The 16515-nt window shown below is 58.7% G+C and overlaps 1 protein-coding gene across 1 annotated transcript; it reads right to left on the bottom strand.

Moving 5' to 3' along the window:
• Positions 1-219: 219 nt before the first annotated feature.
• On the bottom strand, positions 220-15900 carry LOC128827180 (B-cell receptor CD22-like). The gene is made up of 13 exons (XM_054010973.1): positions 15783-15900; positions 14932-15336; positions 12916-13206; positions 12152-12418; positions 10234-10497; positions 8244-8507; positions 6380-6643; positions 5862-6125; positions 5593-5692; positions 5322-5385; positions 4106-4245; positions 3726-3819; positions 220-400 (listed from the first exon to the last, which is right to left on the bottom strand). The coding sequence occupies exons 1-13, from the start codon at positions 15898-15900 to the stop codon at positions 227-229; spliced, it is 2709 nt and encodes a 902-aa protein (XP_053866948.1). The 3' UTR covers positions 220-226.
• Between the last annotated feature and the right edge of the window lie 615 nt (positions 15901-16515).

The following is a 16515-nucleotide window of genomic DNA, read 5'->3' as shown; positions in this document are numbered from 1 at the left end:
GGCTACATGTGTCCGTGGCCGGGCTCCAGGGGTCCGTGGGTCTGTGGCCGGGCTCCGTGGGTCCGTGGCTGGGCTCCGTGGATCCCTGGCCAGGCTACGTGAGTCCATGGCCAGGCTATGTGTGTCCGTGGCCGGGCTCCAGGGGTCCGTGGGTCTGTGGCCGGGTTCCGTGGGTCCGTGGCTGGGCTCCATGGCCAGCGGGGAGCCGGCCCCATCCAGGGAGGGCTCAGTGCCTCAGGGCTGCGTACTGCACGCTCGCCTCCGACTCCGAGTCCGACTCACACTCCCAGTGGCCACGTGGGGCCTGGGTGCGCGGGGGCAGCACCAGGGTGCAGTAGTTTAGCTCCTCCTCCTCCTCCAGCTGGGCCCCCACATTCTCATAGTCGCCCTTCGCTTCGCCCTGGGGAGGCAGGCGGGGATCAGAGAGAGACAGCTACAGACGCCAGCCCCCAGCTCTGCCTGCTGGGACCACCCCAGCTCCCAGCCCACAGCCCCCTGTCAGCCCAGCCCTGCCCCCCACCCCCCAGCTCTGCCGGGGCCCCTCACTTCCGACCCACAGCCCCCTGCCAGCCCAGCCCTGGGCTCCCCACCCCCAGCTCTGCCGGGGCCCCTCACTCCCGACCCGCAGCCTCCTGCTAGCCCAGCCCTGGGCTCCCCACCCCCCAGCTTTGCCGGGGCCCCTCTCTCCCCACTCACAGCCCCCAGCAAGCCCAGCCCTGCCCCCCAAACCCCAGCTCTGCCAGTGCCCCTCACTCCCGACCCACAGCCCCCTGCCAGTCCAGCCCTGGGCTCCCCAACCTGCGCTGCCAGAGGTCTGATGTTAAATGAAGATGCATCAAGACATAATAGGTACGTGGCAGGCTCCCCAGGGTGTTCATGGCTGGTTTAGATTCCAGCTGCTCAGGGGAAGGGCAGCGTATTTTTATCTTATCTCGACAAATGATTTTATTTTGAGAGCAAAAGTTTATCCTAAGTCACGTGAGAGCCACGAAAAGGGGAACTAGAGGCAGAAAAACAACCTGCCCAGCCTTCGATGCCTGGGTGTCTTAGCCGCACAGCTAGTATGATACCGTCCCATCACCCCTGTGAACCCAGCCCTGGGCCCCCCCTTCTCCAGCCCTGCCGGTGCCCCTCACTCCCGACCCGCAGGCCCTGTGAACCCAGCCCTGGGCCCCCCCCTTCTCCAGCCCTGCCGGTGCCCCTCACTCCCGACCGGCAGCCCCTGTGAACCCAGCCCTGCGCTCCCCCCTTCTCCAGCCCTGCCGGTGCCCCTCACTCCCGACCCACAGCCCCTGTGAACCCAGCCCTGGGCCCCCCCCTTCTCCAGCCCTGCCGGTGCCCCTCACCCCCGACCCACAGCCCCTGTGAACCCAGCCCTGGGCCCCCCCCTTCTCCAGCCCTGCCGGTGCCCCTCACTCCCGACCCACAGCCCCTGCTAGCCCAGCCCTGGGCCCCCCCCTTCTCCAGCCCTGCCAGTGCCCCTCACTCCCGACCCGCAGCCCCTGTGAACCCAGCCCTGGGCCCCCCCTTCTTCAGCGCTGCCGGTGCCCCTCACTCCCAACCCGCAGCCCCTGTGAACCCAGCCCTGGGCCCCCCCCTTCTCCAGCCCTGCCGGTGCCCCTCACTCCCGACCCACAGCCCCTGTGAACCCAGCCCTGGGCCCCCCCTTCTCCAGCGCTGCCGGTGCCCCTCACTCCCGACCCGCAGCCCCTGTGAACCCAGCCCTGGGCCCCCCCCTTCTCCAGCCCTGCCGGTGCCCCTCACTCCCGACCCGCAGCCCCCTGCAAGCCCAGCCCTGGGCTCCCCCCTTCTCCAGCCCTGCCGGTGCCCCTCACTCCCGACCCACAGCCCCTGTGAACCCAGCCCTGGCCCCCCCCCCAGCCCTGCCGGTGCCCCTCACTCCCGACCCACAGCCCCTGTGAACCCAGCCCTGGGCCCCCCCCTTCTCCAGCCCTGCCGGTGCCCCTCACTCCCGACCCGCAGCCCCTGTGAACCCAGCCCTGGGCCCCCCCTTCTCCAGCCCTGCCGGTGCCCCTCACTCCCGACCCGCAGCCTCTGTGAACCCAGCCCTGGGCCCCCCCTTCTCCAGCTCTGCCGGTGCCCCTCACTCCCGACCCACAGCCCCTGCTAGCCCAGCCCTGGGCTCCCCCACACCCCTGCCGGTGCCCCTCACTCCCGACCCGCAGCCCCTGCTAGCCCAGCCCTGGGCTCCCCCACACTCCTGCCGGTGCCCCTCACTCCCGACCCGCAGCCCCTGCTAGCCCAGCCCTGGGCTCCCCCACACCCCTGCCGGTGCCCCTCACTCCCGACCCGCAGCCCCTGCCCAGCCCTGCTTCCCCCCCCCCCCCTCAGCCCTGCCGGTGCCCCTCACTCCCGACCCGCAGCCCCTGCGATCCCAGCCCTGGGCTCCCCCACACCCCTGCCGGTGCCCCTCACTCCTGACCCACAGCCCCTGCCCAGCCCTGCTTCCCCCCCCCCCCAGCCCTGCCGGTGCCCCTCACTCCCGACCCACAGCCCCCTGCCAGCCCAGCCCTGGGCCCCCCCCCCAGTCCTGCCGGTGCCCCTCACTCTCGACCCACAGCCCTCTGCTTGCCCAGCCCTGGGCTCCCCCCCAGCCCTGCCGGTGCCCCTCACTCCTGACCCACAGCCCCTGCTAGCCCAGCCCTGGGCCCCCCCCCAGCCCTGCCACTGCCCCTCACTCCCAACCCACAGCCTCTGTGAACCCAGCCCTGGGCCCCCCCCAGCTCTGCCAGTGACCCTCACTCCCAACCCGCAGCCCCTGCTAGCCCAGCCCTGGGCTCCCCCCCAGCTCTGCCGGTGCCCCTCACTCCTGACCCACAGCCCCCTGCTAGCCCAGCCCTGGGCTCCCCCACACCACTGCCGGTGCCCCTCACTCCTGACCCACAGCCCCCTGCTAGCCCAGCCCTGGGCTCCCTCACACCCCTGCCAGTGCCCCTCACTCCCGACCCACAGCCCCTGCGATCCCAGCCCTGGGTCCCCCCCAGCCCTGCCGGTGCCCCTCACTCCCGACCCACAGCCCCCTGCTAGCCCAGCACTGGGATCCCCCACACCCCTGCCGGTGCCCCTCACTCCCGACCCACAGCCCCCTGCTAGCCCAGCACTGGGATCCCCCACACCCCTACCGGTGCCCCTCACTCCCCACCCACAGCCCCTGCGATCCCAGCCCTGGGCTCCCCCCAGCCCTGCCGGTGCCCCTCACTCCTGACCCACAGCCCCTGCTAGCCCAGCCCTGGGGTCCACCCCAGCCCTGCCGGTGCCCTTCACTCCCGACCCACAGCCCCCTGCTAGCCCAGCCCTGGGCTCCTCCCAACCCCCAGCTCTGCCAGTGCCCCTCACTCCCGACCCACAGCCCCCTGCGATCCTAGCCCTGGGCCCCACCCAGCCCTGCCGGTGCCCCTCACTCCGGACCCACAGCCCCTGCTAGCCCAGCCCTGGGCTCCCCCACACCCCTGCCGGTGCCCCTCACTCCTGACCCACAGCCCCCTGCTAGCCCAGTCCTGGGCTCCTCCAAACCCCTGCCGGTGCCCCTCACTCCTGACCCACAGCCCCTGCGATCCCAGCCCTGGGCCCCCCCCAGCCCTGCCTGTGCCCCTCACTCAGTGACAGACGGGCATTGCCCAAGCATCACAGTTAAAGGGCCTGGAGGACACAGGCTCTGAAGTGACGGGGGACTGGGGGGACCCAGGGTAAACCCAGGCTGGTACCTTGGGTGGCAGGTTGGGTTTCTTCACCACACTGTAAATAACAGTTTCATCCAGGCCCCCTGGCTTCACTCGCTGCCTCGAGTTTCCTGGCACCCTGGGAGGAAATCGACAGCTCTGATGAGACGCAGCCCAGACTCCTGGGTTCCCTCCCCACCCCTGGGAGAAGCCAGGAATCCTGGGTTCCCTCCTGGGCTCAGGGAGGAGCCAGGATTCCTGGGTTCCCTCCCCACTCCTGGGAGAAGCAGGACTCCTGGGTTCTCTCCCCGGCTCTCGGAGGAGCCAGGACTCCTGGCTTCCCTCTCTGGCTCTGGGAGGAACCAGGACTCCATACTGGGGGGAGGGGAACTCATTTCTGCTCCCCCAGTTCCTTTCCTTTGTACCTGGCAGGGGCAGTCAGCCCCTGGGGGTGGCTGGGTGGGAACTGGAGTGTAGCATAATTGACAGCATCTCCGGATACTCCATTCAGGCACCCCACCGAGCTGGCGGGCCGCTGGACTTTCAAAGGTTCCCGTCTCCTAGGCTGAGAGAGAGACAAAACATCCATTGAGTGCACGGGGATGGCTCACCCAGCACTGAGATGCAGCCACCTCTGGGGTAGGGCATCTGGGGAACAGCTGCACATAACGCCGCATGGGGACGGCTCGCCCAGCACTGAGATGCAGCCACCTCTGAGGTAGGGCATCTGGGGAACAGCTGCACATAACGCTGCATGGGGATGGCTCGCCCAGCACTGAGATGCAGGCACCTCTGGGGTAGGGCATCTGGGGAACAAGCTGCACATAACGCCGCATGGGGATGGCTCGCCCAGCACTGAGATACAGCCACTTCTAGGGAGGGGCAGCTAAGGAACAGCCGCTCAGTGATGCCACAAGTTTAGGACAGGAAGTGAAGAAAAATCCTCTTTCTTCTTGTAATGTCTGAGAGGGCTTGGTGGAGGGAGAACAGAATCTCCCTCTCTGGGGTTTCGCCCACACGCTGGGTTTGATGTCCTGAAGTTTAGGGAATGGGCCCGGGAATCTTTAATGACCCCAAGGGCTCAGGACTAGAAATTCAACTCTGATCTGCTATAGGGCAATGCCCTGCAGCACAGCGCCCCCTAGCGCCGCCCTGGGGCATCGGGGCCAGCCCTGCCTGCCAGAGGAGAGTCCCCCATCCCGCCCCCTGCAGCACAGTGCCCCCTAGTGCTGCCCTGGGGCATCGGGGCCAGCCCTGCCTGCCAGGGGAGAGTCCCCACCCCGCCCCCTGCAGCACAGCGCCCTCTAGCGCTGCCCTGGGGCATCAGGGCCAGCCCTGCCTGCCAGGGGAGAGTCCCCCACCCCGTCCCCAGCAGCACAACGCCCCCTAGCGCTGCCCTGGGGCATCGGGGCCAGCCCTGCCTGCCAGGGGAGAGTCCCCACCCCGTCCCCTGCAGCACAGCGCCCCCTAGCGCTGCCCTGGGGCATCAGGGCCAGCCCTGGCTGCCACGGGAGAGTCCCCACCCCACCCCCTGCAGCACAGCGCCCCCTAGCGCTGCCCTGGGGCATCGGGGCCAGCCCTGCCTGCCAGGGGAGAGTCCCCCACCCTGCAGCACAGCGCCCCCTATGAAAAATCTCTCACAAAGAACGATCTCCTTCGCCTGCCCAGAGGCTCCACAACCAGCTCGGGAAGACGCCGCTTCCTCCTGCAATGACAATGAGGAGCAGGGTCAAGAGCCAGGACTCCTGGGTTCTACCTCTGGCTCTGGGAGGGGAGTGGGGTCTAGTGGTTAGGGTGGGGGAGGAGCGGCTGCACGAGCCCGTTGCAGAGATCAGGCTGCCCGGCTCCGTGGGTGCTGATCCCTGGGGATTGGGGATGCCTGGGTTGGGGGTGAGGAAAGGTTTCTGCTTACCATCGCCTAAGGGCAAAGACCAGCGCCACCAGCAGGGGGATAAACACTATGACCACGCCGATCCCTAGAGCCGAGTTCTTGGCTATAGTCATGGAGCTGACTGCAAAACAACAGAGAGCAAGGAATGGGGGGCACAGGAGTGGGGGCCAGTGGTTAGAGCAGTTCAGGATTGAGGGGCACCAGCAGAGCTGGGGGTAGGGTGATCCCAGTGCTGGGCTAGCCGGGCCTGCGGGTCGGGGTTGAGGGGCACCAGCACACAGGCCCCTTACAGTAGACGGTGAGGCGGATGGGCGAGGAGTCCCCGTAGGAGATCTGGTTTCTGGCCCGACAGTGGTAGTGCCCGGACGCCCCGACCTTCACAGCCAAGATGCTCAACGTGTCCTGGGTTTGTCGCTCCTGGAGTTGGCCGTCCCGGTACCAGTCGTAGCCCAGCACGGGCGGGAGGGCATCGGCCCAGCACCGCAGCGTCACCTCCATCCCCTCCACAATCTGCCCCTGTGGGACCACGGACAGCTGTACATCCCGGGGGGCATCTGGGGAGAGAGCCAGTGCCAGTGGTTAGAGTGGGGGGCTGGGAGCCAAGACTCCTGGGTTCTCTCCTCAGTTCTGGGAGGGGAGTGGAGTCTAGTGGTTAGAGTGTGTGTGTGAGGGTCTGTGAGTCAGGACTCCTGGGTTCTCTCCTCAGTTCTGGGAGGGGAGTGGAGTCTAGTGGTTAGAGTGTGTGTGTGCGGGTCTGTGAGTCAGGACTCCTGGGTTCTCTCCCCAGCTCTGGGGGTTGGTTACTTACACCAGACATCCAGCGGGATGGGCTCGGCATGGGTGGTGCCCACGTCATTCTTAGCCTCACACCGGTACTGGCCCGAATCAGCCGACACCACGGCCGCCAGCTTCAGCCTGTTGGAGTTCTCACCCTGCCGCGCCTCGTCCTTGTACCAGGTGTAGTGCAGGGCAGAGGGGTTGGCGCTGCCCACGGAGCACTCCAGGGTCACGGCCTCGCCCTCCTTGATGGACCCCGACGGCTGCCGCACCACGGCAACGTGCTGGGGCGCGTCTGCAGAGAGACACAAAGCACCCTGAGAGCCTCAGGCAGCCGGCCCATTGACCCCAATGGAGCAACAGCCCATGGCTGGGGTCTGACACTAGCTAGATTTTAAAGGCCAGACCATTACAGCCTCCCATACCACTCCTCTGGTTACTCTATTTCAATAGAAAGCAGGGATTTTCCCTCCTGGGTTCCCTTCCAGCCGCTGGCCCCAACTGTTCCTGCTGAACTTCAGAGGTAGAACAGGAGCCTAGTGACCCAGAGATCACACAGCCTCTTGGGCCAGTCTCTCCCTGCTTAGCTTCACAGGTGGGACAAGTTCCAGCGCTCTGCTCCTTCAGTTCTCCGTCTCCATCACCCCGGAAGGCCTCGTATCCACGCACTGTGCGACCCTAAGGCCGACGGCACGAGGGTCCAATCCAGCTGGGCTCCTTCTGGCGCTCTGCTCGTAAGCGCTTCCCACAGCGGACTCCCCTCCATGAGCCAGGCGTATCCAGCTCAGCTTAGATTCAGGGCTGCCCCCAAAGCCCCTGAGATGACAACCAGACCTGCCTGAGGCTTTTTCAGCAGATCTATTTTTTGCCAGAAAACAGGGGGCTCACCCCCAAAAGCTTTGTCTCAAAGGGAACAACAGTCATTTCTGACCACAAAAAATTGGTTGGAAAAAAATATGTAACATTTTTGGGGGAGAGGGACAAATGATTTGGGACAAATTTTGGTTGGAGATTGTGGTGAAGTTCTCACCATTGTTATTTACTGGAAAAAGCTGGGAAGGGGTAAAAGAGGGGGAGACATTATGGGGGAAACACATTCTGGTCGTTTCTAAACATTAAACAAAACTTTTTTTCTCTATTTTTTCAGTGGAACAATGTCCAAAGAGTCACTTTCCTCCCTGGAGAGTATAAAAAGGGGTTGTTGTTTTTTAATAAAACCCACTAAATAGTGAGACAAAATAACATTTTTAAAAACATTTCTGATACTGTTCCAGTGAAAAATAAAGTAAATTAAGCCATGAAAAAGATATCTTTTCAAATAAAAGACTAAATCGTGAGCATAAATAACACTTTTAAAAACTTTTTTGCATGCTTTTTCAGTCACAATAAAATGGAAAAAGCATGAAAAAATGATTTTCTGTTTTTGTAAAGGCTAGGTGGTGAGAGAAAAACACAGCTTTTCAAACATTTTTTCTCCCTTTTCGAGTGGATAATCAAGCAGAATTTTTTTAAAAAGTCACTTTCCTGTTAGAAAATGTGAAAACGACTTTTTAATAATAATAATAATAATAATGAGAAAAGGCTACACAATGCAACCAAAGCACAATTTGTATTGGTTTTCACCCCTACTTTTCTGTTAGAAGATAAAAGGAGGGGAGGAGGGGGGTTAAGTCACTTTTCTAATTAGAAAAGCATGAACAAAATGTAAAAGGCTAAATCATGAGAGACAAAGACCATTGTTCTAAGGGGAGAAAACTGAAATTTTTTGGTCTTCGAAAAGCACCAATGGAATAAAAATGTCGATCTGGAAGAACAAAACGATATTTTTCGTCAAAATTTTGCAGTGGAAAATTCCAAGAAGCCTTTGCCTGAGAAGCCAGGAGACGATGACTTACACTGCACATCCACTGAGACAGATGAAGACTGGCTATAGCTGATCGCGTTCTGAGCCTCACAGCTGTAGCTACCGGACCGCTCCTCTGTGGCGAGGAAGGTCAGGACGCTCTCTTGGGTCTCCTGATACTGGCTGTTATCCTTGTACCACGTGTACTTGGTCACTGGGGGGTTACTGCTGCTCACGGAGCAGTTCAGCGTCACCGCGTCGCCTTCCTGGATGCTCTGGGGGTTTTCAAGGGTGATTTGTACCTCCTTGGGGGGGTCTGGAAAAGAATCGAGATCGGGGTGTGTCTCAGTGTTCGGGGGGGAGGGTTATAGGCAGGAAATAAAAAGGAGGGAGCTGCCTGAGTGTAGCCGACGCCTGCCTGAGTCTGCAGAGAGCCTGAGCTCATTGCTGGGAGAGGAGGGTGTGACACCCTGGCACCCCAATAGTCACCACTGTCATGTAATTAGGATATGTTTTGTACAAAGTATTCCTTGTGAGGTATCATGTTAAAAGTCTTGATCTGCTAGACATTAATATCTCGTTGGATTGTACGTGCTATCGTCGTATGTGGAGTTATGACGTTTGGCTATGTATGTGTTACTGAAACATGTTGTGAGGATGAAAACGCCCACAAGCAGCCTTTCCGGTACAACAGTATAAAGGCCAAACAATGTTAATGGCTCATTGAGGAAATGCATCCAATCACCAGGGTTACCCCAGGAACTGTGTGCAATCGAAACCTCTCAGAGATAGCACTGCACAATGGGAACCGTTTGACCCAGGTCACAGCAAAAGAGCTTTCCAGCAAGAGGGAAGAAGATATACAAGTGGGGAAATGATGGTACCTCACTCTCCCGACAACAACACACCTGGAAATACCTGAGGGGCAAGGAGTGAACTGTGGAAAGTGATGGTCTCGGGCTGGAAGTATTTTTAGCTGTGTATGAAAACCTGGGAAAGCCAAGGCAACTTGTGCCTTAAGAATCTGCCAGCCTGTTTATCACTCAGGGTGAGAATTTGCTAATTCATATCCCACCTATCTAGTGTGCTCAGCTCAGTTTGCGGTTTTGTTTATTTACTTGATAATCTGCTTTGATCTGTTTGCTATCACTTATCATCACTTAACATCTATCTTTTGTAGTTAACAAACTTGTGTTGGTTTTGTCTAAAACCAGTGTGTGGGAATTATAACTGGGGGCAGAAAGCTGTTGCTTCCCTCTCGCCACATTGAGGGAGGGGGCGACTTGTATGAGCTTGCACTGTACAATTCCCTGTGCAGTGCATGACGGTATCATTTGGGGCTTACGCTCCAGAGGGGGGTGCGTGCCTTAGCAACTGAGAGGCGCCTTAGCGGAGCCTTCCAATGCAGAGCTGATCTCAGCATCTGTGTGTGAATCTGCAGCTGGGTGTGTCCCTCTCTGTGTGTGTGCTGCTGAAAGAGCAGGCTTGGGGAGCTTGGCAACTGATCCCAGCACCACAGGGCGCCCAGGCTGGTGGGTCAGATGGGCTCAGTGGTACCCCAGTTCCAAGTGGCACCCCGGGGGGAGCCTGTCACAGAGAGAGCTACCCCAAGTGCGACTGACAGAGCAACACTTATTGGGTCTGCAGAGAGTCTGAGCCTGTCGCTTGGAGAGGAGGGAGCTGCCCTGAGTGTGACTGAGTCTGCAGAGAGCCTGAGCCTGTTGCTTGGAGAGGGGGAAGCCATCCCAAAGGGGTGCTAACGCTCAGCCCTGCTTTGCTGAGGCCCTGTGCCCAATCGGGGACTCTGTGAAGCAGAAGGAGGAGAGCACCCCACCCGTGCACAGATACCCTGGATGCTGAGGTACATAACGGGATCCCACTGCTCACACCAATGCCTCTTCAGAGGCAGGAAGGAGGTCCTGGGGGGGCTATGGCTCCTGCCCCTCCGGGATTCATGCAGGCTCTGCCACGCCAAGCTGGAGTGCAGATCCTGGATACCCCACCCAGCTGCAGTGCCCCCTGCTGGTCCCCTGGCTACTCACACTGTACGTCGACTGTAAAGGCCGGCGATTCCGACATCCCGACTGTGTTCTGAGGTTCACAGTGGTAGGAACCGGACTGGTCGGGATGGATCTGGTCAAACCGCAGCTCCTGCTGGGTTTGGGCTGGGAGGTGCTGGCCGTTTCTGTACCAGCTGTAGCTGCTGACGGGCGGATGAGCCCTGCAGGAGCAGCTGAGCACAACCGTGGTCCCTTCCTGGATCTGAGAGCCCGTCACCAGTTCAACACGCGCGTCCTTTGGGGCATCTGGGGAATAAAAAGACTCTGATTTAAACGGACTATTTCGTGGGAAACCCTAAATGACTTGACCAAGGTCACTCCGGGAGTCCAGTGGCAGAGAACGAACTGAACTTAGTTCCCCGATGAACACCTGTCACACGGGCCAATCCTTTCTCTAGAGGTAGGGTGGGGAAACTGAGGCAGTGTCACTGCAGAGCCCTGCCTGATTTGGGGAAATGGCCATTATTTCTCTTGGGAAGATTTGGAGGGTTACATCTGAAATGTTCGTGTTTTCAACAAAAACTCCCCAGACATTTCCCATGAAAAAAATCATTTTCTGGTCTGTGATGGAGTGTTCACCCCACACCGGAAAGCAAGGGGTTAAAAGCAGCCTCGGGAGGCTGTGCAGGGAGCAGCCAATCAGAGAGCGGCTGAACGGAGCAGCCAATCAGGACCCAGAGGGCTCACATAAAAGGAGCTGCAGAGGCAGCTAGTGTCTGCAGGGTGCCCAAGGAGAGAGGACGGGGTTCCTAGCAGGCTGGGAGGCCCTGAGAAGAGGGCGAAGGAGATGCTGGGGCCATGGGGAAGTGGCCCAGGAACTCAAGCACCAGAGACAGAGGTTAGAGGCGCAGCAGGTCTGCAGGTGGTGACAATGACGGCGACACACCACCAGGAGGGGACTAATCCCCCAGACAGCCAGCAGGAGGTGCCACTCTAGCGAGTGAACCCCGTCACCTGGTCTCAGGAAAAGTTCAAAACCCTGAATATATTTTGGGGATTTTTATCAAAAACAAAAAACTAAAAATATGTTTGGATTTTCAACGGGCTGCGCCCCCACCCCACAAAACCAAACCAATTGTCCAGTGAAACGAATTATCCGTCTGTGGCAAAACCTCCAAAAGCTGTGGGGGCGGGGGGAGGGAAAGTGCTTTTTGGTCTGTGGTTTTTTTAGCAAAATCTGGGTCATTTCACCCCAAAAGCGAATGTTCCTCTTGCATCACACGTTGTTTTCTGCCTATGTCATGGACCAAGCGTGACCCGCCGAATTCATTCAGGCACAAGACGCTCTCTGGCTCTCCTGAGAGGTGACGGGTTGAAAAAGCTTTCAAATGTTTGAAACACCCGAGTCGCTTCTGCTTCAAAATGGGCCGATTTGGGGGCGGGGAAAATGTCACATTTTTGAAATGACAAATTTTCTGTTTTTCTCCTTTTTGCCCCTGAGTGCAATAAAATAAATTGTTCCAGTGTTTGCGGGTTTGTTCGTCTTTTTCTCCCAACTCTGTGTGTGTGTGTGTGTGTGTGTGTGTACACACGTCTCCTGCTGCCCCCTGCTGGAGGGGTTGAATCCTGCTCTGTGCGTGTAAGCACTCCCCCTGCTGGAGGGAATGGGTCAGAACTCTGTGTGTGTGAGTTCGGGTTCCCTCTGCTGGCTGGAACCCGAACTGCCATGCTGTGTGTCAGAGGCCATGTTCTGCTAAGAACTAATGGAGATTTCCCTTTAATTTTAGTTCCTGTCTTTTCTGATGCCACAAGCCCTGCCTATTTCACCTCCTCTGATGGCCACATCACAAGTGTCTAGGGAAGTACAATAACGTCCTCTCCTTGTGCTCAGCAGAGGTATCTAGTCTCGGGCAGTTCCGCAGACCCTGCCTTTCCGTCTGGCCCCTGCCCCCACACTCACACTGGACATCTATCCGCAGCGCTGGGGATCGGACCGTCTGTATTTCATTGGTGGCTTGGCAGCGATAGGAGCCGGAATGCTTGTCCCCCTTGGCTTCAAACTCCAGCCTCTGCTCCTGCCCCTGGTTCAGCCACTGTGTGTCCTTATACCAGTTGTACGTGGAGACGGGGGGGTTGCTGCCCTGGGTCATGCACATCAGCACGAGTCTGTCCCCCTCTCGGATGGTCTCTCCGGGTGTCGCGTTCAACTGGACTCCCTTAGGGGCATCTGGAGCAAACCAACACGCGGGTGAACAGCTGAGATATGGACACTGTCCAGACATGGGGCAGGGAATGGGACACTGGGCCTTTCCCCTTTAGGAGGCGCCAGCTCCCATCCAGGGCAGGGGACTGGCTGGCTCAGGGGGACGGGGAATGGGACACTGGGCCTTTTCCCTCTAGGAGGCGCCAGCTCCCATCCAGGGCAGGGGACTGGCTGACTCAGGGGGATGGGGAATGGGGCATTGGGCCTTTCCCCTCTAGGGGGCGCAGGCTCTGACCCTCATGCCCATCCCTGCCCAGTGGTACAGCCCCACTCTTCCTTCAAAATACTGCCAGCTCCCGCCCCATTGGCCAATCTGCTTCCACCCACCTGGACCCCAGTCCACCTCCCGGTGCCCCACAAGAACTGCAGCCCGTACAGCACTTTATGGGTCAGTGCCAGAGCTGCTGGTGGGGCTGGTGCTGTCAGACCCAGGGGCGCCCAGTTCAAATCCCCCCACTCACATTTCACGTCCAGCACCACGCTGCTCTCGGAGCTCGGTGTCCCAGCCGGGGTGCTGAGCTGGCAGGTTAAATTTGTCCCATGGTCCTGCCAGGTGGGCGTGAAAGTCAATGTGCTCTCAGTCCTTCCGCTCCCCGTCCTTATGGTGGGCTCAGGGGTCCTATGCCCCAAACCGACCCACGTCAGGGTTATGGGGTAGTTGGGGCAGTGATAGGCTATGGAGCAAACTGCCTGGGCCATGATTGACTCCTTGAGCTCGCTGGGTGCTTGGATTTGAGGAGCTGGAGGTGAATCTGTATCAGGGGCACAAAGGGGAAAGTTATTAAGAAGAACACTTTATTATTAGGTGGTGTTAGATGTTCGGCTGCATGTGTGTGTTCTCTGTGTGCTGCCCCAGCTCTGCGTAGACACCTCAAGCGAACTGCCCAATGACCACAAGATCCGTTAAGGTACGAAGGCACCGGACCAGGTTTATTGGCGACAAAGCATGATAGTAGCACCCAGCAGACTCTACAAGGACACTAAGACATGTCTGCCCGTGACAATGGACGCAGCTCAGTCCATGGCAGGACTTTCCACTGCCCCCTCAGCTGGCCAAAGAGTCTCCCTCTGAGGCTGTGTCTACACTGGAACTTCGTCGGCAAAACTTTTGTCATTCAGGGATGTTAAAAAACACTCACACCCTGAACAACAAAAGTTTTACCGACGAAAAGTGGTGGTGTGAACAGTGCTTTGTGGGCAGGAATACTATCCCGCCGACAAAGCTGCTGCCGCTCTCTGGGGGTAGAATTTTTTTGTCGACAAGAGCGCTCTCTCCTGCCGACAAACAGCAGCTACACTGCGCGCCTCTTAGCGGCAGGGCTGTAGCGGCACAACTGTGTCGCTGAAAGGTGCCTAGTGTAGACAAAGCCTCGGGTATAACATCTTTATACCCTGCTATAAACAAGTTCTGTACTGTCAGCCTGATCTTATCTGTTAGGAGGGGTCAGTGTGTTCCCGTTATCCTGGGGGAAGGTTTTTGTACTTTCCTTGGTACCACTTAATATCGGGCTGTGTTTGCGGGAGTGCTCTGTGCCTAGCACTTCTTAGCAATGTGTATTTCTGCAAGATCAGCCCTGTGTTTGCTACATTCTGTGAGCAGGGCCTGCCTCATACCAGGCCTCTGATACAAGGGCTCACATCTCAGGCTCTCTTCCTACTGCATTAGGTAGAGTCCCTGCCCCAGGTGACATCAGGGCCCTGTTGTGCTGGGCGCTGCCCAGACACAGCGAGAGACAGTCCCTGCTCCAAAGAGACCACAGTGGAAGTAGGCAAAGGATTATTCTCCCTGATTTTCAGGTGGGGAAACTGAGGCACCAAAACGACTTCCCCTGGGGTAGCTGGAGGAAAAGGGAAAACATGAAATAACAAAACCCAACCCCCAACATCCTTCCTTGTGCTGCACTTGGGGTGAAAAGGGAACAAAAAGCAAGTGGAAAAATTAAATTCAAAAATTCAAAGTTTGTGAGTAAAATATTTCAGGAGAAATGTGGAAAAACACCCCATAAAACGGAAACAACTTTGAAGTTTTCTATCCAAACTGTTGTTCTGTTTTGCTAGAGGCTCTGCTGAGCAGCACGGAGGATAACAACCTATTGCTTCCGCTAGGTAAGGACCCATCTCCTTTAGCTCGACTGGCAGAGGTCGGTGCTGTTCTCGTGCAGATGGGGAGTTCAAGGCTGGCTGTAGCCCCAGACTTTAGCGAGAGTCGTTACCTCATTAAAGAGATGGGACAGAGGTGGAGAAAATAGGAACAGCCGGCCTGGGTGTCATCCCAGGTGCATTGAGCTGTGTCCCCAGGGGTGGCTGCTACCAGAGCGGGGTCTAGTGTTTGGGGGGGCTGGGAGCCAGGACTCCTGGGTTCTCTGCCCAGCTCTGGGAGGGGAGTGGGGTCGAGTGGTTAGAGGAGGGGATGGGGTGGGGTGGGCTATGAGTCTTTAATCTGTTCCTACAAGGAAGCCCAGGACTTTCCCTCTTACCCATCACGTTCACATTGATCTTAGTCATCCACTTCTTCTCCTCCGGTTTCTGCCCGGTGCTCGAGACGATCAATCTCAGCCCATATGTGCCGTTCTCGCTGGACTGCAGGTCAGACAGCTGCAGGCTGCAATCTTTCTCCAGGTCCCCCAGGAACCTCACACGCTCTGTGACGGCCGGGCTGATGGAGGCGCTGTGTTTATACAGGATGGTGCCATTGAAATCTTTCTTCTCAGAGTCATACACAGGGTTCAGGTACCAGGTCAGGGAGTTGATGGTCAATTTCTTTGTCCTTATGGGGTTCAGGACACAGGATCGATAGAGGCACGGGATGGACAGACAGGCCCCCGTCCAAGCGATCAGGGACTCAGGGACCTCGACAGGTGGGTCACATTGACAGAGGAAGCCTGGAAGCAGCAGAGTGACAGAGATGGGAGCGAGGGGCAGGCTGGCCGGGCGCTTCCAGTGCCGAACTGGGACTCAGGAGATCGGGGTTTGATTCCCAGCACTAAACTCCCTGTTCAGCTCATGGTGTGGCTCTGTGCCTCAGTTTCCCCATCAGCACACTGGGAAGAACCCACGATTCCTGATTTCCACCACTAAACCACTAGACCCCACTCCCCTCCCAAGCTGGGATAGAACCCAGGAGTCCTGAATCCCAGGCCACCCCCCACCGCCAATCACTGGATCACATTAGTCTGATGCAAGTGGAGTAAATCTCACAGAGGAAAACCTTCTTCTGAGCTTGTGACACCCCTGCCCCCAGCCGGGTCTCCCCTCCCTTCTCTCCGGCCCCCAGGGCTCTGTGGGGCTGAAGCAGCCAGACCTTCAGGGCAAGGGGAAGGGGCCTTACCAGGTAGGAACAGTAGCCAGACGAGACGCCTCATGGTGACCCCTGGGCAGCCGCAGCGCTGGGGAGCAGAGGAAGGAGCGAAGGGCTGGTCGGTTCCTGCGATGACCCAGAGCAACATCAGACACCCAGAGCAGAGCGAAACCAGCTAGAGGGGAGACTGCAGTGAACCCGCTACCCGCTCTAACCACTAGACCCCGCTTCCCTCCCAGGGCTGGGGAGAGAACCCAGGCGTCCTGGCTGCCAGTCCCCCTGCTCTAACTCACTAGCTGCCGGATGGGTTTGTCACACATGGCGCGGTGCAAAGGGCGTCACGTTTACATAGGGAAGGCAGCTAAACACATGGGGACCGTTACACACCCCGCTGGGCAGGGTTCTGTTATTACAGGTCTTGGTACAACCCCACCCACGCCACCTGGGAGCTCAGACCGGATACCTCTAATCGGTTAGGGGGTGGGGGCTGGAAGCCAGGACTCCTGGGTTCTATCTGTGGCTCTGGCTGGGGAGCAGAGTCTAGTGGTTAGAGCAGCAGACGAGCCCAGAACTCTGAGCCCACTTGTGTGTGAGGTTCTCCAAGTCACCCCCCCGTGCCTCAGTTTCCCCAGCTGTGCAGCAGCTGTCAGGCTGTGTGCCTCACCACAGGCCGGGCACGGCGCAGTCCAGAGTCAAAGGCCCCGGCTGCTCCTCACGTCCGATCCCCCACTTGGGTGATGGGGTTGAAGACTCCTGAGAATGC

This window comes from Malaclemys terrapin, chromosome 21 (genome assembly GCF_027887155.1).
Source record: "Malaclemys terrapin pileata isolate rMalTer1 chromosome 21, rMalTer1.hap1, whole genome shotgun sequence".
In the NCBI taxonomy this organism is placed as follows: Eukaryota; Metazoa; Chordata; order Testudines; family Emydidae; genus Malaclemys; species Malaclemys terrapin.
The sequence above is the reverse complement of the archived record's forward strand: the minus strand, read 5'-3'. Positions and strand labels throughout refer to the sequence as shown.

Coding starts and splice junctions, on each gene's coding strand:
- LOC128827180 (XM_054010973.1), bottom strand. CDS start 15,900: ATGTTGCTCTGGGTCATCGCAGGAACCGACCAGCCCTTCGCTCCTTCC. Junction 15,337..15,782: donor CTGGCTACTGTTCCTACCTG/GTAAGGCCCCTT, acceptor TGCTGCTTCCAG/GCTTCCTCTGTCAATGTGAC. Junction 10,498..12,151: donor GCTGCGGATAGATGTCCAGT/GTGAGTGTGGGG, acceptor TTTATTCCCCAG/ATGCCCCAAAGGACGCGCGT.